Here is a 27,312-nt window from a genome sequence, read left to right as displayed (position 1 = left end):
ACTACAGAGGGTAGTGCATACGGCCCAGTACATCACTGGGGCTAAGCTGCCTGCCATCCAGGACCTCTACACCAGGCAGTGTCAGAGGAAGGCCCTAAAAATTGTCAAAGATCCCAGCCACCCCAGTCATAGACTGTTCTCTCTACTACCGCATAGCAAGCGGTACCAGAGTGCCAAGTCTAGGACAAAAAGGCTTCTCAACAGTTTTTACTCCCAAGCCATAAGACTCCTGAACAGGTAATCAAATGGCTACCTGGACTATTTGCATTGTGTGCCCCCCCCAACCCCTCTTTTTACACTGCTGCTACTCTCTGTTTATCATATATGCATAGTCACTTTAACTACATTCATGTACATACTACCTCAATTGGGCCGACCAACCAGTGCTCCCGCACATTGGCTAACCGGGCTATCTGCATTGTGTCCCGCCACCCACCACCCCCTCTTTTACGCTACTGCTACTCTCTGTTTGTCATATATGCATAGTCACTTTAACCATATCTATATGTACATACTACCTCAATCAGCCTGACTAACCGGTGTCTGTACTTAGCCTCGCTACTTTTATAGCCTCGCTACTGTACTGTATATAGCCTCTCTTTTACTCTTATTTTTATTTCTTTAGTTACCTATTTTTCACCTAACACCTTTTTTGCACTATTGATAAGTAAGCATTTCACTGTAAGGTCTACACCTGTTGTATTCGGCGCATGTGACAAATAAACTTTGATTTGAAAATCTTTATTGCAATAAAATCCAATTAATTTCCATCAAATAACCAGTGCTCTCAATCTTCTACCAAATATCAAACTTATTATTGATGATGACTTGTAATCGTCTCCTTCAATGCAATATAAAGGATATCTAACTTTTGTAAGTAACACGTTCAAGAAAAGTAGTTATAAAAAATATTTAACTTTTCAGAAGTCAGCAGTCACCTATAAAGAATATTGTAATTATTATAAACTAGAGGGTTTCTTGAATTCATTTCTGCACATAACAATAATAACTTAATCTACAGCCATTTGAAAAAAATCATAAAATGGCAAAATTATTAAGAATTGTTATCACAGCATACAATGTCAAGATACAGTATCAATTCAGCCAAAATACAAGATAGAAACATGTGCCCATTGACTGAAGTGGTATCAATATGGTCCAGTAAAACTGAGTTAACACGCATGTACCTGCCTGAAGTTTGTAATTGAACCGTAAAAAATATAATGCAGTTTTTCCAATATCAATCTGTTTACTCCTATTACACCGCATGTCGAAAAAAATATATATAATAGCAGCTAACTAACAGTACCTATCCCTTGATCTTCATAGTTCAATATTAATGAAATCTGACAACAAATAACATGAATGTGCAAACAAGTCTTTTAGACACAGAGTCTAGTTTGAGTACCAGAAATGGTACAATTGTTTGAAAAGACTGCTGCATTACAGTAATACATTTGTTGGCCATGTCAACTTTTAGAATCACACACACACAAGATCAACTTTACAGTGAGATACTACAACTAGTGTCCTGAACTAAACTTTTCTGTGTGCATATTTCAAGCAATAGGTTTCATATTTGTCACCTGCAATATTAGAGCTGGAAGGTAAAGAACAACCAACATGGAATGGAACAGAACATGGCATAATTAAAAAAAAAAATGCCATCTGCCTATATTTGTTTTGAACCTCACATTACATCAATATAGAGTTCCCTATTGGCTTAATTCACCTAAAGGCATTTTGTTCAAATGTATTCTCATCTCTATCTGCCCTTGTAAATATCCTTGCGCCTTCGCAGCTCCTCCAAGACCCGAGCCCGGAACAGTGTCCAGTCCTCATCCTGGTCCTGCTGGAGGCCCAAAGCCTGGTGCAGCTCAGAGGAGTGGATACGCAGGAATGGGTTGTACTCCTTTTCCTCTCCAATGGTGGAGGGACTCTGAAACCACATGATTACGTAAACAATGTATGAAGAACAAAGAGTAATAGTAATTATCTCAATTCAACATACTATAGGTTGTTTTTGCCTTAGCTTTTCCAAGTAGAGGTCTGAAATGTTTCTTCAATGAATGGTTTGATAGAAATGATCTGCATGTACTGTATGTAAAGACAGAGAGGTATGCTCGTGTAGCACATGGGAATGTGGAAAACATACTCCTCAGCCTGAAGGGTCACCACGTGCGGTAGCGGATAGCTAGCTTTACGCCTGGCCCGATTGGTAAGACGCTTCAGGAGGGTGGCCACGTGTGCTGGCAAAGGCAGAGGTCCTGGGTTCGAGCCTCACTGTGAGCCGAATCAGGAGGAAGCGGTACTTGTTAACCAAGCAGCGTGACATCCTTTACACTAGCTGGTAGTCACAATAGGTTTCTGCCTGGGGGGTGACTTGTTAGCCGGCTTTTGGCCGTCAACAAAATAGAAAAGCCGATAAAATTGGAACAGGGCAACAAAAACAAAAAATCTGCCAAAATAATCCCATTGCGAAATAACGCTTTTTAGCCTGTTCATTGATGGAAATACCATTTGATGGAAATACATTTGAGCCGTCATGCCGTAAATGTGCATATTTTAGTGGAATTAAAATATTCGTCATGTATCTCATCTATCACACGAGCACAGCATACAGACACAGAGCTTTTGAACGGAAAATCTGTCAAACAGTGATTTTATAAGCCCAATCATTGCACAACCATTCTAAATGCAATTGTGTGTTAAAATAGTTTTTGGGCCACAATTAAAGAGAGCTACTAGTTTTATTTCTCAACTGGTAATTGAAGCGCGTCACAACACTTTGCAATGAGCTGGAGGCCGTATGCATTTTGAAAACATATAGCTACTTAATTGTTGGAAACCTGAACATTTTATTTCATACTATGAGGCATGTTTGACCTTGCTTTCGAGTAGCCTTGGTAAAATCCGACCATATCCGTTGTAGGCAATTATTCTATAAAGACTTCCATAAACTATTGAAACCAGTAGCTTACGTCTCTCATGTTCTCACCTTTCTTTCATTGTCCGGTAACCAAATGCACATTTGCCCATAGCCTACTGCCTTGTGCGAATTGCTGCGCTAATAATATTAATAAATAATAGTTGTGCAACATTTTAGGCTAAACATTCTGATCTTACACCAGATTCATTGTCTTGCTCCCAGACAAACTAAACAACTTCTTCGCTTGCTTTGAGGACAATACAGTGCCACCGACACGGCCCGCTACCAAAACCTGCAGACTCTCCTTCACCGCAGCCAACATGACAAACATTTAAACGTGTTAACCCTTGCAAGGCTGCCGGCCCAAACGGCATCCAGCCAGCATGCGCAGACCAGCTGGCTGGTGTGTTTATGGACATATTCAATCAATCCCTATCCCAGTCTGCTGTTCTCACATGCTTCAAGAGGGCCACCATTGTTCCTGTTCCCAAGAAAGCTAAGGTAAATGAGCTAGACCCACTCCAATTTGCTTACCGCCCCAATAGGTCCACAGACGACGCAATCGCAATCACACTGCACACTGCCCTCGTCATTAAGCTCCAGACCCTGGGTCTCGACCCCGCCCTGTGCAACTGGGTCCTGGACTTTGACGGGCCGCCCCCAGGTGGTGCGGGTAGGAAACAACATCTCCACCCCACTGATCCTGAACACTGGGGCCCCACAAGGGTGCGTTCTCAGCCCTCTCCTGTACTCCCTGTTCACCCATGACTACGTGGCCATGCACACCTCCAACTCAATCATCAAGTTTGGAGACGACACTACAGTGGTAGGTTTGATTACCAACAACGACGAGACAGCCTACAGGGAGGAGATGAGGGCCCTCAGAGTGTGGTGTCAGGAAAACAACCTCACACTCAACGTCAACAAAACAAAGGAGATGATCGTGGACTTCAGGAAACAGCAGAGGGAGCACCCCCCCTATCCACATCGACGGGACAGTAGTGGAGAAGGTGGAAAGTTTTAAGTTCCTCGGCATACACACCACGGACAAACTGAAATGGTCCACCCACACGCCTCTTCAACCTCAGGAGGCTGAAGAAATTTGGCTTGTCACCAAAAACACTCACAAACTTTTACAGATGCACAATCAAGAGCATCCTGTCGGACTATATCACAGCCTTCTACGGTAACTGCTCCGTCCACAACCGCAAGGCTCTCCAGAGGGTAGTGAGGTCTGCACAACGCATCACCGGGGGCAAACTACCTGCCCTCCAAGACACCTACACCACCCGATGTCACAGGAAGGCCAAAAAGATCATCAAGGACAACAACCACCCGAGTCACTGCCTGTTCACCCCGCTATCATCCAGAAGGCGAGGTCAGTACAGGTGCATCAAAGCTGGGACCGAGAGACTGAAAAACAGCAACATTGAGTGGCTGTTGCCAACATACTGACTCAAATCTCTAGCCACTTTAATAATAAAAAATTGGATGTAATAAATGTATCACTAGTTACTTTAAACAATGCCACTTTATATAATGTTTACATACATTACTCATCTCATATGTATATACTGTACTCTATACCATCTACTGCATCTTGCCTATGCCATTCGGCCCTCATCCATATATTTATATGTACATATTCTTATTCATTCCTTTACACTTGTGTGTATAGGGTAGTTGTTGTGAAATTGTTAGATTACTTGTTAGATATTACTGCATGGTCGGAACTAGAAGCACAAGCATTTCGCTACGCTCGCATTAACATCTGCATGTGACCAATAAAATTTGATTTGCTTCTTAACGATTTTTTTATGTAGCCTAAACCTACTGGTTTTATGAATTTGGGATCTATCGTCCCACAACTGTCCCAGAGTCTGTTGTTTGGGCTATTTCTTTCTCGAAAAGCTGACCAATAGAACAGGTAAACTTTTCTACTATGGGGGATAGTAGATTGACATAGCCTTATGAACATGCCACCTATGAACCTACGTAAATTGAATGAAATTGCCAAAATGATATAGCCTAATTAGCCTACTCCTGTCAATACAGAAAGAAATAAAATCATTCAAAATAGGCTACTAAAGTATGACTTGGCAACAGAGGATCATTAGCTTCCCCTAGCCTTACAAAAAACAAGTTGTGGATTGTTTTAAAATCGTATTGCCTACAGTTTATTTTTGTTTAACCTTTATTTAACAGTTGGAAGGAAAGGCAGAGCGCTATTTATGCAGTGCACCCGGAAAATACCAAATACATGATTGTTGAGTAATGAGGCCCAGCCAGGCATATCGCAATTCTTCAAAATTCAATTGACGCAAAACATTGTTCGTAAAGCAAATGGCTATTGCTGTAAAGAGAAGACAATAAAAAGACTAATCTGTCTTTTAGTTATCAAAAGTCTCAACTTAATTGACCGAACAACAGAAGGCCTATAGCCTACCTTATTGGCACCAACGAAGAGCACGGGCCATATCGCCGGTAAGTGCGCACTACACATATTCACTCTATCATTGTTGGCTCAGTGCTACTTAAACGTTTGTTTTTGGACAATCATTTCCTCCTCCAGTTTAGACAGACGTCATATTCTATTTGTGTCTCCCCTTCTCATAGGACAACTTCGTTTTGATTGATCTGCTTGTCAGTGTCAGCAGAGTAGGCTAACCTGGAATTTGTCGTATTAAAAAAGATTCCGCTAATGTCTCCAGTCATATAAAGTGCAGTAGAATTGCATGAAATGTGTTTTTCCCGTGCAAAGAAAGAAGAAACGTACCTCTCCGCTATACACGCTCAGCCATGCATTGAACAGCCTTTTTTTGCGAACAGTGATCGAGTTATATTATTAGCCTAAATTATGACTATCCAATCTACTCATCACATAAGTCGGCAAATACAATGATGCATGGAATGCTTTATTATTATGGTGAAAATGCGCTTCCCCAAACTTGAAACTCACGCACCGTCCATACATAGACTAGTGACTTGACTGTCCGTTACTCGTCTTGTTGGCTGAGGATGTGGACCGTTACTCGAACATTTTCAAAGTGCGCGGTAAGGACACACGTCATTGCATCCTCAACTTGCATGTTATGTTTAACTACCATAATCTAAATGCGATTTCTATCATTCTGAGCACCGTTAGTGGACGCCCTAATTAGGTTACGCACCCAATGCATATGGGTCCGGTAAATTTCTCAAACGTCCGGTCAATTTAAAAAATGTAAATGCTGCAAGTCAAATGTTCAGCGCCACATTTTCATAACAGACACCCTGCTTGTTAGTAAAGCTTCCCCTGAGGGAAGAGGCATCAGACCCACACCCTGATCCCAGCAGCTCAGATTAGTCAAATACACAGCAAAAACTGGGTATTATCCTCCTGACCAAATGAAAACCCCACCCACAGCTCTAGTCTGGCATGCATTCCACCGTTGGAATCTGCATCCACTAACATCAAAGACACTAGGAGGATGGGGTCACTGATGGTAGGGCTATTTTTAGTCTCCTACATATAAAAGTTTCATAGACATGAGGTTATGAGAATTGATTCGCGCTGTTTAACACGTTCGGCATAGATACAGTAGTACTGTTGTACCACCAAAGATGGGAGCATTCAGTGAGAGGAGGGAGTGCAAAGGCATTCTGACAAAGACTGCACTGTGGGCCGCTGACAAGCCTCTCTTCCACACAGCCCGGGATAGTGAATACCTTTGGGATTTGATGCCAGTAAGGAATAACAATGAGGATGGATTATTCTCCGTACCGTACACAGCTTTTGACCTCTCTGTTGTAGGACCCACTGATATTTGTTTTCCCTGGCAGCGTTGTGGGGCTCCACCTCGGCAGCAAACATCAGGTTGTCCTCTGCATACTCATGGCCTGGGAAATACAAGTCCGTACACACGGAACACAGACATCAATACAACTCTTACAGAAGACTGGTGCTGAAATATTTTGTCTGTAATTCTAATGCATACATTTGCACTTAATGCAAACAAAAAGGAGGAGCTCATTCCCCTACCAGGCCATAAGAGGGTTTCATCACTTAAGGAGCCGACCGTGTCTAGTGATGACAGCATAGTTAAGGCACTGCCTTCAAACATCCTCCCTGCAGACAAAGTAGATCATCTACCGCAATTACCAAGTTATATACACACACGACACAATGGATGAAACTCAAAGCAAACATATACATTACAGCTACAGAAGCCCAACAACTGTGAACCTGCTTTTCAATACGTGCACATTGCTCACTAAATGCTTCAAAATAACTAACTACAGAGCTGATTTGGAGCTGGACTTACCACATCCAGAGAGGAACACAAGGTCACCTGAGAACAGGCTGGAGGGGGCTCCTATGGTACGACCATCCAGGAGGTAGATCATATGACCCACTGTGTGTCCAGGTGTGAACAGTGCCTTGAAGTGCATACGGCCCACGTCTATGGAGTCTTTGTCTGTCAGTGGGCTGGAAACCAAGCAGAAGACAAAAGGCTTCATGCATGTGGTCATCAGATAAGTTCACGTGACAACCTGGCCAGTTGATGTGCATATTCGAGTCACATACCACTGCTTACCTCTTCACACCACTCAGATAACAGTGAGATGCTTCAAAGTACAAATAAGTCGCCTTGCACAAGCCTTGGTTTGTGTGAATTGGAACGGCTTAAAGGAGCAGGAGCCTGTCTTCTGTTTCTGTAGCGTGAGTCAGCTGGATGTACAAGTACATCCCCTGGACAGGACGCTAGTCTACCACAGTGCTGTACCCCCAATGTATTATATAAAGTGCTTGACTTGGGCTGGAGCTGTCCAGGAACACTGTACCGGCACTTCAAATTTTGTGTGATTTGCGTACTGACTCCTCTATAAAAACAAAGTAGCCTATCGCTGGCCCAGATTCACACACAGAGGCAATCAAGTTTGATCAAGGCGGAATGAAGGCGGGATCTTCATTGAATAGCAATGGAGATTGGGCATTCATTTCCTGATTCCGCTTTGTTGAAGTTTATTTGCCGCTAGTCTGTGAATCTGAGAGTGACAGTAGGCTGTTCAAGATTGCGCAGATTGAGAATGTGCCAGCCTGTATGGCATGATGCGCTGTTTCAAGTTGTCAAATGAGGGTTTGTAAGGTCATGAAAAGTCATGGAAATTAGGTTCCTAATTTTTGTTAATGTAATTAATGAAAGCACACTTAAATATGATCAATCAATTAAAAAACGACATATCAGCCATTATCGGATTGACCTTTCAGTGCGTGTCTGTGGTGCTGCGTGTGCCAGTGCGAATGGGCCGTTGCCCAAGGAGGGAGAGCGTGACATTTCAGCAGCAGGTATAAAATAATGACAGAGTAAATAGATCACCAATTCAAAACATAACTAGCGAGATAACTGCTACACATTAACTATAGCTAACTAAGCATTCATTTTGTTGTTGCCTTTCCACCGGCACAGTGTAGCCTAAATAAATCCCCTCTATTAAACAGTAGCCATGTAATTGCAATGTTAAAAATATTCAAAAAAATTGCCTAATTGACAAATAACTTGCTGTGCATAGATCTTCCCCGAAACAGGAATATTTTAGCCTTATAAAACTATGCAAAAAAAGAAACGTCCTCTCACTGTCAACTGCGTTTATTTTCAGCAAACTTAACGTGTAAATATTTGTATGAACAAAAGATTCAACAACTGAGACATAAACTGAACAAGTTCCACAGACATGTGACTAACAGAAATGTAATAATGTGTCCCTGAACAAAGGGGAGGGTCAAAATCAAAAGTAACAGTCAGTATCTGGTGTGGCCACCAGCTGCATTAAGTACTGCAGTGCATCTCCTCCTCATGTATTGCACCAGATTTGCCAGTTCTTGCTGTGAGGTTCCCGGACATTTCTGGGGGGAATGGCCCTAGCCCTCACCATCCAATCTAACAGTTCCCAGACGTGCTCAATGGGATTGAGATCTGGGCTCTTCACTGGCCATGGCAGAACACTGACATTCCTGTCTTGCAGGAAATCACGCACAGAACGAGCAGTATGGCTGGTGCCATTGTCATGCTGGAGGGTCATGTCAGGATGAGCCTGCAGGAAGGGTACCACATGAGGGAGGAGGATGTCTTCCCTGTAACGCACAGCTTTGAGATTGCCTACAATGACAACAAGCTCAGTCCGATGATGCTGTGACACACTGCCCCAGACCATGACGGATCCTCCATCTCCAAATCGATCCCGCTCCAGAGTACAGGCCTCGGTGTAGCGTTCATTCCTTCGACGAAAAACACGAATCCGACCATCACCGTGACTCGTCAGTGAAGACCACTTTTTGCCAGTCCTGTCTAGTCCAACGACGGTGAGTTTGTGCCCATAGGCGACGGTGTTGCCAGTGATGTCTGGTGAGGACCTGCCTTACAACAGGCCTACAAGCCCTCAGTCCAGCCTCTCTCAGTCTATTGCGGACAGTCTGAGCACTGATGGAGGGATTGTGCGTTCCTGGTGTAACTCGGGCAGTTGTTGTTGCCATCCTGTACCTGTCCTGCAGGTGTGATGTTCGGATGTACCGATCCTGTGTAGGTGTTGTTACACGTGGTCTGCCACTGCGAGGACGATCAGCTGTCCGTCCTGTCTCCCTGTAGCTCTGTCTTAGGCGTCTCACAGAACAGACATTGCAATTTATTGCCCTGGCTTGCCCTGCAGTCCTCAATTTATTGCACTGGATTGCCCTGCAGTCCACATGTCTTCTTGCAGCATGCCTAAGGCACGTTCACGCAAATGAGCAGGGACCCTGGGCATCTTTCTTTTGATGTTTTTCAGAGTCAGTAGAAAGACCTCTTTAGGGTACTAAGTTTTCATAACTGTGACCTTAATTGCCTACCGTCTATAAGCTGTTAGTGTCTTAACGACCGTTCCACAGGTGCATGTTCATTAATTGTTTATGGTTCATTGAACAAGCATGGGCAACAGTGTTTAAACCCTTTACAATGAAGATCTGTGAAGTTATGTGGATTTTTACTAATTATCTTTGCAGGACAGGGTCCTGAAAAAGGGACGTTTATTTTTTTGCTGAGTTTATATAAGCATGTCTAGTTAGATACCTTGCTTCGCAGTAGCCTACCTTATCCATTTGATCCCTGATTTATTGAATGAGGGAATCATTTTATAAAGACAAAAGTATTTGGTTGTAATGTTGAAAAAGACAAGCCTGCACACCCAGGAGCTCTCCAGATGGAGGGTTGACCACTTGCGACTAACAGTGCAGTTCTATATGGGGGGGATAAGTGTCTTGATCAAAAGTACAACGGCAGGGTGGTAGGTCTACATGGGATCAGACACAGTAGCTTTCCAGTGTCAATAATGTTTACTTTTTCATGTAGGCTATAATAGTCGTCATGAAAATTTGGTTAAAAGTCACGGAGAAGTCATGGAAAATGTGTAAGAACTGTTAACAGAGACTACTCAGATCTCTTTCGCATAATGGAAAAAGACAGCTCCAGTACTTCTTCCATCCCAAGTCAAGCACTGATGATATATGAATATATGAATTACTGATTAACATGCTAAATACAAGCCAATAATAGTGAGAAGCTGTGATGTCACAGTGAATCATTTGACCTTTTCTGATTTGATGTAATCTGAGACTGAGGATATAATTCTCCACAAATCCATAGTAGACATATTAAAGGACAGGGCCATGGGAACTACTGGTGACATTCTGTTTAGCAAGTGAAATGCATGTTTGCCCTCTCGATCAATATCTTCAATGATACATACCAACCTCCTCTATGACTTTGAATTACAGAATTGGGCAAATAACATGCAATTTCCCATATCATGTTGCCATAACTACAATTTTCACTAGAACATAATGACGTAAGATGAAGGCTGAAACTCCAAATAGAACGGAAAAGCTGTCAAAGATAGGATCGTGACTCACTAAGCAGCTGTAGCCTAGACTTACTGTGTGAGGCCAGGAATGTTATCAGTTGCATTTCCATAAACACGACATGAGCTGTACAGCTTTTTAAGTCCTTTGTTCCCCCCACTGTGGTCCCTAGGGATAAAACAAAATATGTCTATTAAAAATATTTAAAAAAACAGCTACTTAATATCACATTATAAAATGTGTGTAGATGAACAACACAGAACATGGGTCACATTATGCAATGTGACCCATAACACTTGAATGTAGCGTCAACAACAAAATATTGAACAGGTCCATTGATATGTATGACACCTACAACCCAGTTCATCTAATACTCTATCTACAAGTATTTTTGCATTAAAAGTAATGACGCTCTCGGTTCTCACCAGTGTTTGTGTGTGCAGAGGATCGCTTCTAACATCACCCCTTCTTCCTCAAGGACTGCCTAAACGATTACAGACAGAGGCATCAATTATCATCGACAGGGTATAAACATTCATATCACGACCGTGGCTAAAACCCACCACTTTAAAGCACTAGATAGATATAGGCTACACTAGATTGACGTAAAACACAGACTGGAACTGAAAAGTGCTGTTGTATTATATATAATAACTAGAGATGATATGAAATGTTTGAAGTCATTTGGGCGAAAATGTTATATGAAACATGCACTTTTATATGAAACATGCTGTGGATATATCTAGGACACCATAAACCACAGTGTGGCCTACTCCAGACTGAGCAATCATTGTATGTGTATGGGACAGAGGCCAGACTGGCACCAGAGCCGGCTACATCCAATCAAAGAGGGTCTTATTGAGGCCAAGAGGAAGTGCCACAGATGAGATGAGGCATTATGACAGTCAGCCCTTTCAGAGGCTCATCCATATTTACATTTAATAGTGTAGTGTTCTGGGTTTCAATCACTCAATGCCCCAAATTATTTTGTGAACGCTGACTTATATACTGAATATCCACTGTAGCATAGGCCTATGAAATGCTAAGCTCACCAGATGCTTTGTTAAGTTTACATGACATAGTCTTCATAGTGTCCCAACTATTTCAAGAGAGAGTATTAAAATGGTCAGAAAGAATATCTTCAAAGAAAGCATAACCATGACCCGTCACCCACCTGAACTGTCTGTGGGTCTGCAGGGTCTACCACCACCGCAACGCTCGAGGCCATGTCAATGACAAGATAGCTGTAGTTATCAGACAGTACTGAAATGGGCATGATTTTAATACCTGTAGATAGATGAGTGACAGGAGACGTGTAAGTGATGCACTGATCTTTATGCTAGCTCACATTATTAAATGACTAAACATGAGTAGACTGTTGGAACCACAGCCAACGTTACCATTTAATTCCATGGGCTGTGCTCTGGAATGTCCAGTCGGGAACTGCTCGCGTGCCTTCCTCATCTGCCTCTTGTAGTACATATAACCAAGTTTGGTTCTTGTGTACAATGTATACCTAAAATGTAACAGCCTGTGTTATTTCAGTTATTTTCATAGCTACATTATTTGCAGGCAAAAATTATGACAGATGTAACTACTTCGCTAGCTAACAGAAGCATCGCTTCATTTTGTAAGAAGTGAGAAACGACAATGGAAAAAATACATTTTGATTCGGAAATACTGAAGCTTCAACCAACTTACGCGATCCGAAACAGGGGTTTGTCTGTGCGTGCCATTATTTTACCAAAAAAGCTTTTCCAAATGGTACGTCCTGTGCGCCTAAACCGAAGGCATAAACATAACACACTGCAAAATGATGCAGTTGCAATGAGGGTTACCGACCAGTCAGGAGGCGCCATATTGCGTGGGCGGTGCAACATATGACTCAATTTTCGTCACATTTCTCGGAAGTTTTTCACCAGTGTGTTGTGACCAACATTAGCGTGAGCAACAATAGTGGAATCGTCGACTCGCCTTCAAAGTAAAAGTATCCAATTGAAACTAAAACTGTTGAAAACATGCAACAATTTGACAAGATAAACGAGGTTGAAATGTTGTTATATAAATTTAACAACATTGCAATTATTAGTTCATTTGACCCCCACATTTTAAAAATCTGTTGAAACCGCACTGTGGATGTATTCGACTTCAGAATAGCATTGGGGGCATACTTACAGTATGCACTGTATAGCCTAACCTATTGTGCACCCATGAAATGGGGTATCAGCCTACTCCAGTGACACCCAGAACACAGCTATGTAGAGTTTACCCAAATATTAGCATCTTAGCTCTTATTGGGGGACTTTGACTGTGGGAAATCACCATCCCAGTCAGTCTATTGTGTGTTTTGGACATTCATATTGCACTGTACAGCCTAACATATGGATTATGCACCTATGAAATTAGGTGTCAGCCTACTCAGTGACACCCACAGAACACAACTATGTAGCTATGTAGACGCTAATAATTGTGTAAACTCTACATAGTTGTGTTCTGTGGGTGTCACTGAGTAGGCTGGCACCTAATTTCATAGTTGCATAATCAGTGCATGATGTTGAGGTGAGTACCAATCACTTCTAATGTTCTACTGCTACCTATTACCATACCCAGTTCAAAGGCACTTAAATATTTTGTCTTGCCCATTCACCCTCTGAATGGCACACAATCCATGGCTCAATTGTCTCAAGGCTTAAAAATATATTTTTTTACCTGTCTCCTCCCCTTCATCTACACTGATTGAAGTGACATCAATATGGGATCATAGCTTTCACCTGGATTCACCTGGACAGTCTATCTATGTCATGGAAAGAGCGGGTGTTTTGTAAACTCAGTGTATTTCAGTCCAAGTCAAACACTGTGCATAATACATAGGATAGGCTGTACAGTGCATATAAGTATGCCCCCAATGCAATTCTGAATTAAAATACATCCACAAATCAAAATCAAATAAAAGTTTATTGGTCACGTACACAGTTTAGCAGGTATTATAGCGGTGCAGCGAAATACTTATGTCATTAGCTTCTAACAATGCAAGTGAATGTCAAACAAACATTTTAAGAAAATCTAAGAAAAAAGAATAGGGATACAATACAGTTTGAAACATTTTTGGGGGGGTCAAATTAACTAATAAATATATTTTGTTGAATGTATGTAACACCATTCAAACCGTGTTCAGCATTATCTAGTCAAATTGTGGGATGTTTTCACTATTTGTATCCGTTTGAGGTGGTTTCAATTTGGGACTTTTATTTTGAAGGCGAATCGCCGATTCCACTATTGTTGCTCACGCTAATGTTTTTCACGACACACGTGTAGCCTACGTTTCTCCTCGTCCTCCAGTGTGTTGTGGGAGAGACTATTGCCGCGTTCAAAAAAACGGGGAGCTCGGAATTGAGAAATCTCTGACTTCCAAATTCAGTGCGTTCAAGACAGCTGGGAACTTGGGGGGAAAAACGAGTTCCGACTAGAAAAAATCGTTTGACCGGTCATCAAACTCTGAATTCAAGTTCGGAACTGGCGCCTCTTACTAGAGCTGCGACTTTCCGACCTGAAAATCACTAACGTCATGATTTGACCCCGTTTTCCCAGTTTCCTTGAAAGCACAATTAGGACACCGCTGACGCTTAAACCGACTAGCAAAAACCTAAAACGGACCCTTATCTAAACCAAACCCTTAAACATAACCCTAACCTATACATTCTGAAATTAAATATAGGGTTGGGCGTCAGGCGTGTCCTTATAGGCGTTTTCATGTATTGTCCATGTCATTGCGAACCATATAGCCAAGTCTGAATGTAGTTTCTAGTCAGTTATATTAATTGAATATTGATAACACATACAGTTTACACCCGACAGGTCAAGAGCCTACAAACAAGTAAAGAAACTGACAACTAAACCCAAAGGTCTCTAGTCTAGACATCCGCGTTCCCACAATTTTCAAATGCTTCGGGTCTGTTTTTCGAGACTCGTGGTGTTGGGTGATTATGGGCCCAGTCACTTTTCGGTCACTATCGCCTAATTGTTATTTCCACTTCTGCAGTAAGTATCTGAAACGATTTGGATGCAATACATATTGTGATGTTTACAAGACTACCAGTTAATAGAACATATTGGAACTTTGGCCAAAATTGTGTACATTGTTTTCCTTTCAAATAAATAAACATGAGAGTAGGAACTAGCGACGGGAATTGGGCCTGTGTCGCACTTTGTTTCCAAACAGCGATACCTAGTGACGCCTAAGTTACTAGTATGACATGTAACTAATGTTGTATCGAACTATGAAACATTGTTGACACATTGTTACAGTGTAACTTCAGCGGAAATGTTGCTATTTGGTAGTGCCTATTGGAATGTATCTTGTAATCCTGCGTTATTCGGATAGGTATTAAAATAATTTATCCAGCAAATGGTCTCAAAATGTCTTAATAAAGGTGAATAAATAATGGTTTTAATGACAGGCCTTAAAACTTAAATAATTGTTCATTTGGAACAAAACAAAAATAACCACACTTTTTTTCTTACAAATTTAGAGTGCATCAGCAGGGGGCATGTTGGGTAAAGATCTCATTACAACTCCGTGAAATGTAGGCGACACAGGAACAGTGTCCCAGACTTGACCAAGCTAAATGATCAAACCATTTAACCGTTAGGTGTTTTACATCGCAGATCGATATCTCATCAGAATCCACTTGGTGAGTATACATGCGTCTTTATGTTTTTGCTAAGTTTTAGTCGAAACTACGTTATGAAATTTAATTCAGACTTTGTTATAACAATCTGGATGGCTATTTTGTACTCACATTTTGTACGATTATTATGGTGTTATACGCATTTATACAGTTGATGCTAGAAGGCTTGTCATGCCAGACAGTGTGGTCTGCTGGGTATTTGTGGTAAATTTGATGTCATTATTAACATCAAACATGTCATCTGAATCATGCAGGAGTCCCTATCTGAAGTTCCCGAGGCTGTATATGTTAAACCTTAAATACCCTGCTAGTCATAGTGTATTTCCAAAACGCAATATCCCCCAAAAATTTAACATTTGTGTTTTTTCATCAGAAATTATTGCTTATGGGTACCTTCATGTGTATGTAAAATATTACTGTTCTCAGATTTTTTTATTCATAGATTTTAGATGTGTATGAACATGTGATTTTTTTTGCACAATATAGGCCTATCCATAGTTTAGCTGGAATGGAATGTTCTTATCCTGTACATTTGACTGTGATGTGTGGTTGTCTTACCTAGCTATCTTAAGATGAATGCACTTACTGTAAGTCGCTCTGGGAGAGCATCTGCTAAATGACTAAAATGTAAATGTTTTACGTACAGATATTACTGTATACAATATTGAAAACATTTTTATTTTTTGTATTCATGTCACAAATGTATCATCTGTACAGTTCTTTATAAAAAAATGTAGTTATTTGTTTCATTGGACTGTGCAAAATCTAGTAGGAGGCTACTACCTATTTCTCTGAGTGAGGCGAACAAATAGCATTTAGCAAAAAAACAGGATTATTGGTCTCTGAGAAATGAACCCATCAAGTGATAGATTCTTAACAAATACAGCACATAGGCTATATGTCATTGAACATCATGTCATGATTAGATAGTGAGAAAACACACATCTCTTTTATAGTTTATTTAAACAACAAAAGCTAATTTACCAACATTTCTGAAAATGGATATATAGCGTTGTGGGAAGAAAATATGTGATGTCATTGGCATGGTCTAATGGTGCTTTCAAGACAACTGGGAACTCTGAAAAAAACGAGGTCAAATCTTTCTGAGTTGGATCACCCTTCAAAACGATTTTTCCCAGTCTGAGCTCTTTTTTCCCCCGCCAGTTGTTTTGAACGCACTGAAGTCGGAGATAGTTCGCAGTTGTTTTGAACGCGGCATAATGTTTCCCTCTTACCCCCTCTTACCCCCTCTTAAGGTGCCCATATCGCATGTCATAATGTCAAAGTCGGATTTCCCTCCAGCCTATGAAGATGCACTACATGGCCCCAGGCCCCGGCATGGGAACTACCCACAGCCCCCACCAGCATATGGACCATACCCTGCTCAGTCCTCAGCACAATACCCAGGACAAGCAGGGTACCCTCTGGGCTACCCTCCATCTGGGATGCCTTATTCCATTCCTCTAGGAATGCCCACCTCCAACACAGGTTCTGGAGCTATTTACTGTACAGTATAATATATGACATATTATGTAACAGAATATAAAAAATATATACTGTTAATATCTGAAGTTTGTCAAAATAGTTTTACTTGGTCATTATTGACTTCATGTCTTTAATGCAGTGGAAGACGATGAATTTGCATATTCTACAGCATGGGAAAGCATTTCCATTCGACATGCATTCATCCGAAAAGTATGAGATCTTATACCTTTTACACATCGACTTCCTAATCACTCAGTCTACTTATACTGGCTGTGATCATGACAGAATTCACCCTTTTTTTGTGTTGGAACAGGTGTACTTAATATTGGCTGCTCAGCTCATCGTCACTGTATCAATTGTGGCTGTGTTTACATTTGTGTAAGTGTCAACAGTGTGGCATTGTATTATCTCTGTCATACCATGTAATATCAATGTGAGGTCTTTTCTGTTTTATTTTTCTGTTTGTGTAATGCTAACGTTTTAGCATTTTATCTATATTACAGTGAGGAAGTCCGTGCGTTTGTCATTAGGAACCCAGCCGTGTATTGGGCATCTTTGTAAGTACTTCATATTCCATTAAGGTTCCTAACTACATGTATTACTCATTCATTATTTTTGAATTATATATTATAATAAAACATGAGCAATATTTTTGACCTATCATAATAATGGCATCTTTTTCTTCCAGCGCTGTTTATTTTGTCACTTACTGCCTTCTTGTCTGCTGCAAAGGGCCAGGGTAAGATTATCCATGCCCTCTTTATACTCTGCATACAACAGTACACCGTTAAACATCAGATAATGATATTTATCTTTTGATCTTAATAATCTTTGTTTAGGAGACGCTTTCCTTGGAACTTTGTGCTGCTGGCCATTTTTGTAAGTAATGCTTGCAAAAAATAATCTCTATATCATGTCTTAACACATAATGGAACTAAACCTCAGCAAAAAAAGAAACGCCCCTTTTTCAGGACCCTGTCTTTCACAGATAATACGTAAAAATCCAAATAACTTCACAGATCTTCATTGTAAAGGGTTTAAACACTGTTTCCTATGCTTGTTCAATGAACCATAAACAATTAATGAACATGCACCTGTGGAACGGTCGTTAAAACACTAACAGCTTACAGACGGATACTTAGGATACTAAAGAGACCTTTCTACTGACTCTGAAAAACACCAAAATAAATATGCCCAGGGTCCCTGCTCATCTGCATGAACGTGTCTTAGGCATGAGGACTGCAGATGTGGCCAGGGCAATAAATTACAATGTCCGTACTGTGACGCCTAAGACTTCGCTACAGGGAGACAGGACGGACAGCTGATCGTCCTCGCAGTGGCAGACCACAGCAACACCTACACAGGATCGGTACATCCGAACATCACACCTGCAGGACAGGTACAGCATGGCAACAACAACTTCCCGAGTTACACCGGGAACGCACAATCCCTCCATCTGTGCTCAGACTATCTGCAAAAGGCTAAGAGAGGCTGGACTGAGGGCTTGTAGGCCTGTTGTAAGACAGGTCCTCACCAGACATCACCGGCAACAACGTCGCCTATGGGCACAAACCCATCGTTGCTGTACCAGACAGGACTGGCAAAAAGTGCTCTTCACTGACGAGTCGCGGTTTTGTCTCACCAGGGTTGATGGTTTGATTTGTGTTTATCGTCGAAGGAATGAGCGTTACACCGAGGCCTGTTCTCTGGAGCGGGATCGATTTGGAGGTGGAGGGTCCGTCATGGTCTGGGGCGGTGTGTCACAGCATCATCGGACTGAGCTTGTTGTCATTGCAGGCAATATCAACGCTGTGCGTTACAGGGAAGACATCCTCCTCCCTCATGTGGTACCCTTCCTGCAGGCTCATCCTGACATGACCCTCCAGCATGACAATGCCACCACGCAGGAAATCAGCCATACTGCTTGTTCTGTGCAAGACAGGAATGTCAGTGTACTGCCATGGCCAGCGAAGAGCCCGGATCTCAATCCCATTGAGCACTTCTGGGACCTGTTGGATCGGAGGGTGAGGGCTAGGGCAATTCCCCCCAGGAATGTCCGGGAACTTGCAGGTGCCTTGTTGGAAGAGTGGGGTAACATCTCACAGCAAGAACTGGCAAATCTGGTGCAGTCCATGAGGAGGAGATGCACTGCAGTACTTCATGCAGCTGGTGGCCACACCAGATACGGACTGTTACTTTTGATTTTGACCCCCCTTTGTTCAGGGACACATTATTCCATTTCTGTTAGTCAGATGTCTGTGGAACTTGTTCAGTTAATGTCTCAGTTGTTGAATCTTTTGTTCATACAAATATTTGCACATGTTCAGTTTGCTGAAAATAAACGCAGTTGACAGTGAGAGGACGTTTCTTTTTTTGCTGACTTTACATTACTGTATAGATATGTTATGATTTTATTGTTTTATATGTCATATTTTAGACACTGGCCATGTCCTACATGACAGGAACAATATCAAGGTTTGTTATAGAATTTTCATATATTTTTTTCTTTTCTTTTACATAATACGACTAGAAATACTAATGTAAGGTGAAGTAGTAATGTTTGTTTTGTGACTCAATCTACTTTGCATTTCTTGCAGCTACTATGACACAAAAGCAGTGTTTCTGACCATTGGAATAACAGCAATAGTGTGCATAATTGTCACCATCTTCTGCTTTCAAACTAAGGTACGTGTATAAAAAACTGCCTCTTTAGAACCTAGCTTGTGAGACTGTCTTTGTTGTCAGTGTCAAATGACTCTTTTGTCTAGGATTACAATGGGCGACTGTCTTTTAAATATTCATGACATTTTGGGTAAGATCTTGTTCAATTCCTCCTTATGTAATCGATTGTCTAAATAAATAGCATACATTGATTCCCTGGGTTTATTGTGCACATTCCATGGTTGTTAATTTTTGTAGACCTTTCATATGAAGGTAGCCTAGTGGTTAGAGCGTTGGGCCAGTAACCGAAAGGTTGCTGGATCGAATCCCAGAGCTGACAAGGTAAAAATCTGGCAGTTAACCCACTGTTCCCTGGTAGGCTGTCATTTTGAATTTGTTCTTAACTGACTTGCCTACTTAAATAAAGGTTAAATAAAAAAAAAATGTAAATGCAACATTCCAACTATTGGGTCATTTGTGTACCTTAATGATTGTCGTTTGACCAATGTTGTGAAGAACATGTACAGTTGAAGTCAGAAGTTTACATACACTTAGGTTGGAGTCATTAAAACTTGTTTTTCAACCACTCCACAAATTTCTTGTTAACAAACTATAGTTTTGGCAAGTCGTTTAGGACATCTTCTTTGTGCATGACACAAGTAATTTTTCCAACGATTGTTTACAGACAGATTATTTAATTTATAATTCACTGGATCACAATTCCAGTGGGTGATAGAGGAATTTTATTCCTATGTGTTTGTTAACCAATTCAATTATAACAAAGCAAACACTCTGTCCGTTTCTAAGAATTTGTAAGGTTCTTATTTGCATAAAATAGACAAATACCAGTCTCCAAATTAATCAATAGCTTTATTCTCGAGAGAGCTCTCCTGTGCATATACTAAACAGTTATTTTTATCCCTTCTCTTAAACTAATGCACATACATTACACACTATATTTGGATTATCCCCTGAAGTCTCACCACAGTTTATTACCACTCAGCTGACAGTTCCAGTCCCCCCCAGATACGGAAAACCTGGAGGGGCTCTCGCTGTCTTATTTTATCTCCACAGAGTTATAGCTGGGTCGGTTCAAACATAGGTTAATGATCCACAGAGTTATAGCTGGGTCGGTTCAAACATCGGTTAAGGAGTCTCTTTGCTTTCTTTCGGCACACACATACATTCCTTTCTTCCCCAATGGTTATCATTTTTAATTACCCCTTGTCCATGCTACATATCCTCTAATCCTAATGGTTACGTTTCTGGGTAGAATTATTTAATCATTTATCTTAAACCTTGATAAAATATCTTAACAATCCACCCTTAATGACTAAATAATTCATCCTGACATATCAAACACTATATGTAAACATTCATTTTTATACAAGAATATACCAAAACAATACATGTATTTACATTAGATTCCTCATCAATGACTGTTCTCTGTAATTAATCCAATTATAACTCTTTCGTTTTAGGATTTTCATCATAATCTTCATGAAATAAACAGCCTTTAATTAAACATTGAAAACAGTCTCATCTACCATTGGCTCCTCATAATTAAAATACACAGAGTCTTCCCCTAGGCCTGGAAGTCTGCATTCTTCATCAAAAAATAGTCTAAACATAAAAACAATAAACAACCTAAAAAACCTAAACATTAAAAATTGTCTCATCCAGCTTAGGCTCCTCGTATGTGAAGGAGCCGGGTCCATCTACTAGGTCTGGGGACATGTATTCATCTTTCCACTGGTCAGAGCTCGGAATCGGTCCATATCTCATCATCTGTAGTGTCATCGATTTCTCCAGAGTCCTGGAAATGAGACCTTTCACACCCAGAATCAAACAGTATTCACACGGAACAAAAACACTCATACAGGTGAAAGTGGCCCACAACACAGTGATTATGACAATTTTCCATTTCCCAAACATACTGTCAAATCAATTTGTAAGAGAATTATCCAACCCCTAGTTCTCTGCCAGAACCTTGGTCGCTGATCCGTCTGGAGCTGTGTTATTTAAAAAATAAACGTACAGCAATGAATCCCAATCATTCGACATACCCCGCCCTTTTCTGCCAATTTACATATTGAGAGTCAGTCTATTTTACCAGGCCATGAGGGAGGTGGCGGATAATTGGTCAGAGAACCCTTCACTGCATCCCCAGTCTCATTCACGAATCTCTGTTGCTTATCATAGATGTCATTAATCCAATCCACATTTGTATTTATTGTCAACCACCAATATAATGTAGTTGTTAAGTCTTCACCTATTTGATCCATATTTTTGTATTCATCTGTAACTTCCCTGAGGATGCCAATAGCATCCATCTAAACTCCCATCCTGGTCAAAACTCCTCCTGTACCTACTTTAGCCTCCTATAACTGACCTCTGATGACTAACTCGAACTGGTTGGACCAATAACCCCGGGGCGCAATTTCCTGACCACCCTTTTTGGTAGTTTCTGTCGTATGCCTCCTTTGCTGGTATGAACCCACCCTACATCAGTTATAGGTGCTGTGAGGTTAAGAATTGTCTCCTGTCCTTCCAAACCTAAGTCCGTCACATAACGATTACCTTTCAGCTATTCAAATCATCTAAGTTCTCGGTGCCATCCTTGTATCTTTAACACTGGCACTCATCAGGAGTTAAAGTGAACCGAGGTGGGTTGGCCGAGTACTTCAATCTGGCCATCCCAATCCCTGTACAGTTATTTGCTTTCCTAGGGAATTGTTTAATGTTTACCTTAAATCCTACATCTTGATCTTCTTATTTTGTTAGTAACTCATTAGTGAATGATATAGTATATCTTTTACTTCTTATCCATGACAATGGCGTCATATAATTAGTACCGGCAGGTGGTGGATTTGGATGTATCAGAAAGGTTTCAAAGACTAGGATGCAGCTCAGAGCCCCTACTCTTCCCAAAAACCGCCAACCCTCTCCTGCCCTTAGTCGGTCTGCTAGGTACCACCCCATACTCACACTTCTAGGAGCACACACAGTGAGGAACTGTCGGGGTAGGAAATCTTCGTTTAAGGAGGTAACCCCCGGACCCTGTTGGTTCTCGGTTCTTCTCCTAACTCTGTGTGATCAGCAGTGCTTATATGGGTACATACCTTCTTGCAGTGGGTAACGTGGACCCAAGTGACTCTCTCAGCTATTCTAATGGCAAAGCGGTGGTTTAACAGAACCTGGTATGGGCCTTCCCAACGGGGCTGCTTCCCGTCTATTCTCCTCAGGGACTGGACCCCCCCCCCCCCTCCCAGTCTCCTGGTTGGATTGAGTGAATCACCTTCTCCTGTCATTCACCTGTTGGACACAAAATCTTGGACATACGGGTTTGGTTACCAGAAAGTCTTCTCGTGGGTTCTGCTAGTATATCTTCAACTTCTATGTCTACTTGTCTACTTGTTCTGGTCCCTAACTCTGGCATTTTATTTGTTCTACCTGATTAGCTAAAATGTCATCCATTATTTAAAGACATATATCCTAGTAAACCACTCTAGGGATAATATCTTGACCTAATATTCTAGCTTATTTATTACAATTTTATTTTGTATTTTTTTAATTAGTAGTTCATTATCACATAGGCCACTAGGCCACGACATCTTTCCTATCCTGCCTAGGCCACTGGGCCATCAATAGGCCACTAGGCCCTCATCCCTCTGTTGATACCTGGCTCCGCCCATGTATCAATCTTGATCACATCTAAACAATGACTTAGGTAAAAATAGAGAGGTTCCCTTTGTGCCAATCTAGTAACTTCCTTAACTGTGGCTCGAAGCTGACTTTCCTGCAGTAATTCTTTGTGTATACTAATTTCCTCCTTCAAGTGAGAATCTGTGTGTGTGGGTGTGGCTTTCCGACAGCCCTTTTTGCTTCCTCTTCTGTCTGTCAATTATATGGGTTGTTGCCAAATCTTGACTAAGTGTCTTACTGTCTGAACTCATAGATTTTGGAAAGATTACCTGTCTATGGTGGCCATCTCTAAAGTAATTACATAGGTTGATTAAGGTTATCTCTGTGTTCTCAATAATTCGGAATCAACACAAATGTAATTTATCCCTGTCCTGTTGGCCTGGATTATGTTCTAAATACTTAACATAAATCTACCATTAATCCAAGGCTATGCCATTTCTTTCTTCTCATTGGTTCAAATTACACTATGTAAAAGAACTATAAACTTATTCATAATTATCAATTACTCAATTTACCTTAAAATCAGTATCACAAATTACCTCTAATTCTCCATCCAAATGGCCCTCCCATGAGGCTGATCAGACCACAAGGGAAAGCCATGATAGAGATCAAGTCATACCACCCTTTTACATTCGTTTTCCATACTATATTAGACAAATTGAAGAAAAACCATCAAACAATTTCTTACATGTTGTATCCCAGGTTCCCAGTACATTCCCTTATCAAAAGAATTCACGTGTTTTAAAACTCAGAAAATAAAACTTCTCATATTTCACATGTGTGTACCCCTTTTAGAAATCGTTTCTCTAGGAAAATGGAAACATCCTCAAACCCAAAGGCTAAAAACAAACATATCCAGGCCTTTGCAATTTTGGTAGAAACATGCCTCTGTCTCACTCGCTCCCTTCAAGATTAACAGCCCCGGAAAACATTTCCAAAGAAAAACAATGTAGCATTCCTTTTCCCAGAAAAACCACTTTGTCAGACTACCCGGACTCAGAAATCCAACCTTTGACTACAAACAAAACCTAATAATCATTCCTTTTAAATTATTCTCCTCACTGGTCATATGTGAAACCCATTCAGTCCGTTTGCAGACAGTCTCCCAAAATTATTAATAGGAATATCCTTTCATTAGATACCCACAACTGTGATTAACGTGCACTGTCCCTTTAAAATAATATTAACTAACCTGCAATCCCCTTTACTGACCGGACATGGTTCCACGTAATGGAAACAGATTATAATGTTTAGAATACGTTAACTTCCTCTTCAAATCCACTGGTGTTACCTAAACAATCAAACCAAAAAGTTCTCTCTCTTCCTTTCCTCGCTTGACTTTTTTTTACTCGGTCACAATGTTTACAGGGAGCCTTACACTCCCGGGCGACATGTCCTGTCTCATCGCAATTTAAACCTTTTCTATCCTTCTTGGTTAGACACTCTCGGTTATTATGTCCTGTTTTGTTACAATATTTACACGGTGCCTCACAATCCCTGGCAAAGTGCCCGCTCTGGCTACAATTATAACATTTCTCATTATTTCTATCTGTTCCCTTTCCTCCCTTGCTGGAAGGTTTCTGTTTACAATCGCGGTGATTATGGCCCATTTTATCACAATGTCAACAAGGTTCATTACATTCTCTAGCGAAATGTCCGTCTTTATTACAATTGAAACATTTTCTCTCTCCCTTTCTCCCTCCCTCTGACTTTCCCTTTCTGTCTGCCCTAGTCCTGTTCTCACTGTCTTATCTCTAGTGGCTCTGTCTTCTAGCACTTCCATTAGGAACTCATCTTTCCTGGGCTTATGTCTATTCTTCTCTCCTACATCAGAGGTTTTTCTGAATAGTCCTGATCGGTTCTGATTCGGTAAATGTGTCTGATATTTCCCCCTCCACGCTTGGTCTACTAAAGAAGGATATAGTTTTTGACTCCCACCCCCGCCCAATTGGCGATCTTTTTCGGCTGCTGACCATCGTTATGTTTGGAGGAAAAAGGGGGAGGCTTGCAAACCAAAGAACACCATCCCAACCATGAAGCACGGGGGTGGCAGCATCATGTTGTGGGGGTGCTTTGCGGCAGGAGGGATTGGTGCACTTCACAAAATAGATGGCATCATGAGGTAGGAAAATCATGTGGATATATTGAAGCAACATCTCAAGACATCAGTCAGGAAGTTAAAGCTTGGTCGCAAATGGGTCTTCCAAATGGACAATGACCCCAAGCATACTTCCAAAGTTGTGGCAAAATAGCGTAAGGACAACAAAGTCAAGATATTGGAGTGGCCATTACAAAGCCCTGACCTCAATCCTATAGAAAAATTGTGGGCAGAACTGAAAAAGCATGTGCGAGCAAGGAGGCCTCCAAACCTGACTCAGTTACACTAGCTCTGTCAGGAGGAATGGACCAAAATTAACCCAACTTATTGTGGGAAGCTTGTGGAAGGCTACCTGAAACATTTGGCCCAAGTTAAACAATTTAAAGGCAATGCTACCAAATACTAATTGAGTGTATGTAAACTTCTGATCCACTGGGAATGTGATGAAATAAATAAAAGCTGAAATAAATCACTCTACTATTATTCTGACATTTGACATTCATAAAATGAAGTGGTGATCCTACCTGACCTAAGACAGGGAATATTTACTAGGATTAAATGTCAGGAATTGTGATGAATGTATTTGGCTAAGGTGTATGTAAACTTCCGACTTCAACTGTATGTCTATGCTTATGACAGGTGGATTTTACATCGTGTGGGGGACTTTTCAGTATTCTTGCCATCGTAGTCTTGGTTACTGGGATCATCACAGCCATCGTACTATCCTTTAAATATGTAAGTGCCTCAGTTTGGTCAAAAGTTGAACTGCATTAATAGTAATATGCATGCATCTTTCACATTTTAATGCTCTTTGATTGTCTCTATTTGCACGAATCTGAGAAATGAAGGCCTATACATACAAAATGTCCTGTGTTTTCTTTCACTCACAGGTCCCATGGCTTCATATGCTCTATGCTGCAATTGGAGCTGTCGTTTACACCCTGGTGAGTTTGTTTTTTCTTGAAAAGCCTCAGTATATCAAAGGGAATAGAATGGTGACTTTCTTCATTTCTCTTGAACCAAACCTGTATGTATGAAATTAACCATTTTTATTTTGTAGTTTTTAGCATACAACACCCAGCTTCTCATCGGAAACCGCAAACTTTCCATCAGCCCAGAGGAGTATGTTTTTGGAGCACTTTCACTTTATGTTGATATTGTCCAGATCTTCATTTTCCTCCTGCAACTAGTTGGGGCTTCCACAGATTAAAGGCAGGAGGATGACATACGACCTAGTGTGGATAGATCCTACTTATATTGTATTTTTTCACCTCAAACTGTTGCTGCTCATACAGGACTGTAAATTATACTTATTTTTTTGTCTTTTAATTCCATTAACATAACCCTATGAGAGTGCTGCAAACTTTCAATTAAGATTATATATTTATAGTATATTTACTTATTATTCCCAGAATGGATGTTGGTTATGTGATGATTTTGTAAGTTATGAATGCAATATGCATACATGATTGTCTGAATCGCATTTGATTTGACCTACATATGTTTAAAATACATTTCGTTGCCTTTTTCCTTAAACTGTAAGAATGTAAAACATAATTAATGCATTGTCAAAATGTCTCAATAAACTGTCTTTGTATGCATCCATTGGTGGTGTTATAGTTAAACAAGGCCAGAGGGGGTGTGGTATATGGCCTATACCACGGCTAAGGGCTGTTAGCGTGACGCAACGCAGAGTGCCTGGACAGAGCCCTTAGCCGTGGTGGCTATATATCATAAACCACCAAGGTGCCTTATTTCTATTATAAACTTGTTACCGACGTAATTAGAGCAGTAAAAATATGTTTTAACATACACCACGTCTGTCAGCCAATCAGGGCTCGACCCACCCAGTTTATAAAACAAATGACAGTAT

The 27,312-nt window shown here is 40.9% G+C and overlaps 2 protein-coding genes across 2 annotated transcripts; one reads left to right on the top strand and one right to left on the bottom strand.

The window, feature by feature from the left end:
- Positions 1–731: 731 nt before the first annotated feature.
- On the bottom strand, positions 732–12,667 carry pnkd (PNKD metallo-beta-lactamase domain containing). Its single transcript, XM_039006712.1, has 9 exons — positions 12,504–12,667; positions 12,203–12,318; positions 11,977–12,089; positions 11,228–11,286; positions 10,878–10,970; positions 7,234–7,397; positions 6,951–7,037; positions 6,693–6,808; positions 732–1,939 (listed from the first exon to the last, which is right to left on the bottom strand). Exons 1-9 carry the CDS (start codon positions 12,659–12,661, stop codon positions 1,766–1,768), a joined length of 1,080 nt encoding a protein of 359 aa, XP_038862640.1. The 5' UTR covers positions 12,662–12,667; the 3' UTR covers positions 732–1,765.
- Positions 12,668–15,460: 2,793 nt separating this feature from the next.
- On the top strand, positions 15,461–27,039 carry LOC120057844 (protein lifeguard 3-like). Its single transcript, XM_039006308.1, has 12 exons — positions 15,461–15,493; positions 16,747–16,978; positions 17,115–17,185; positions 17,289–17,353; positions 17,479–17,532; positions 17,664–17,714; positions 17,815–17,854; positions 19,413–19,450; positions 19,573–19,660; positions 26,079–26,174; positions 26,330–26,383; positions 26,500–27,039. The coding sequence occupies exons 2-12, from the start codon at positions 16,768–16,770 to the stop codon at positions 26,647–26,649; spliced, it is 918 nt and encodes a 305-aa protein (XP_038862236.1). The 5' UTR covers positions 15,461–15,493; positions 16,747–16,767; the 3' UTR covers positions 26,650–27,039.
- Positions 27,040–27,312: the final 273 nt, after the last annotated feature.

The sequence above is a fragment of the Salvelinus namaycush genome, chromosome 13, assembly GCF_016432855.1.
Source record: "Salvelinus namaycush isolate Seneca chromosome 13, SaNama_1.0, whole genome shotgun sequence".
Taxonomy (NCBI): Eukaryota; Metazoa; Chordata; class Actinopteri; order Salmoniformes; family Salmonidae; genus Salvelinus; species Salvelinus namaycush.
The sequence above is the reverse complement of the archived record's forward strand: the minus strand, read 5'-3'. Positions and strand labels throughout refer to the sequence as shown.

Coding starts and splice junctions, on each gene's coding strand:
- pnkd (XM_039006712.1), bottom strand. CDS start 12,661: ATGGCGCCTCCTGACTGGTCGGTAACCCTCATTGCAACTGCATCATTT. Junction 10,971..11,227: donor CTCTGCACACACAAACACTG/GTGAGAACCGAG, acceptor TTTTATCCCTAG/GGACCACAGTGGGGGGAACA. Junction 1,940..6,692: donor GAGGTCAAAAGCTGTGTACG/GTACGGAGAATA, acceptor ATGTGGTTTCAG/AGTCCCTCCACCATTGGAGA.
- LOC120057844 (XM_039006308.1), top strand. CDS start 16,768: ATGTCAAAGTCGGATTTCCCTCCAGCCTATGAAGATGCACTACATGGC. Junction 17,715..17,814: donor GTCTGCTGCAAAGGGCCAGG/GTAAGATTATCC, acceptor ATCTTTGTTTAG/GAGACGCTTTCCTTGGAACT. Junction 17,855..19,412: donor TTGTGCTGCTGGCCATTTTT/GTAAGTAATGCT, acceptor GTCATATTTTAG/ACACTGGCCATGTCCTACAT.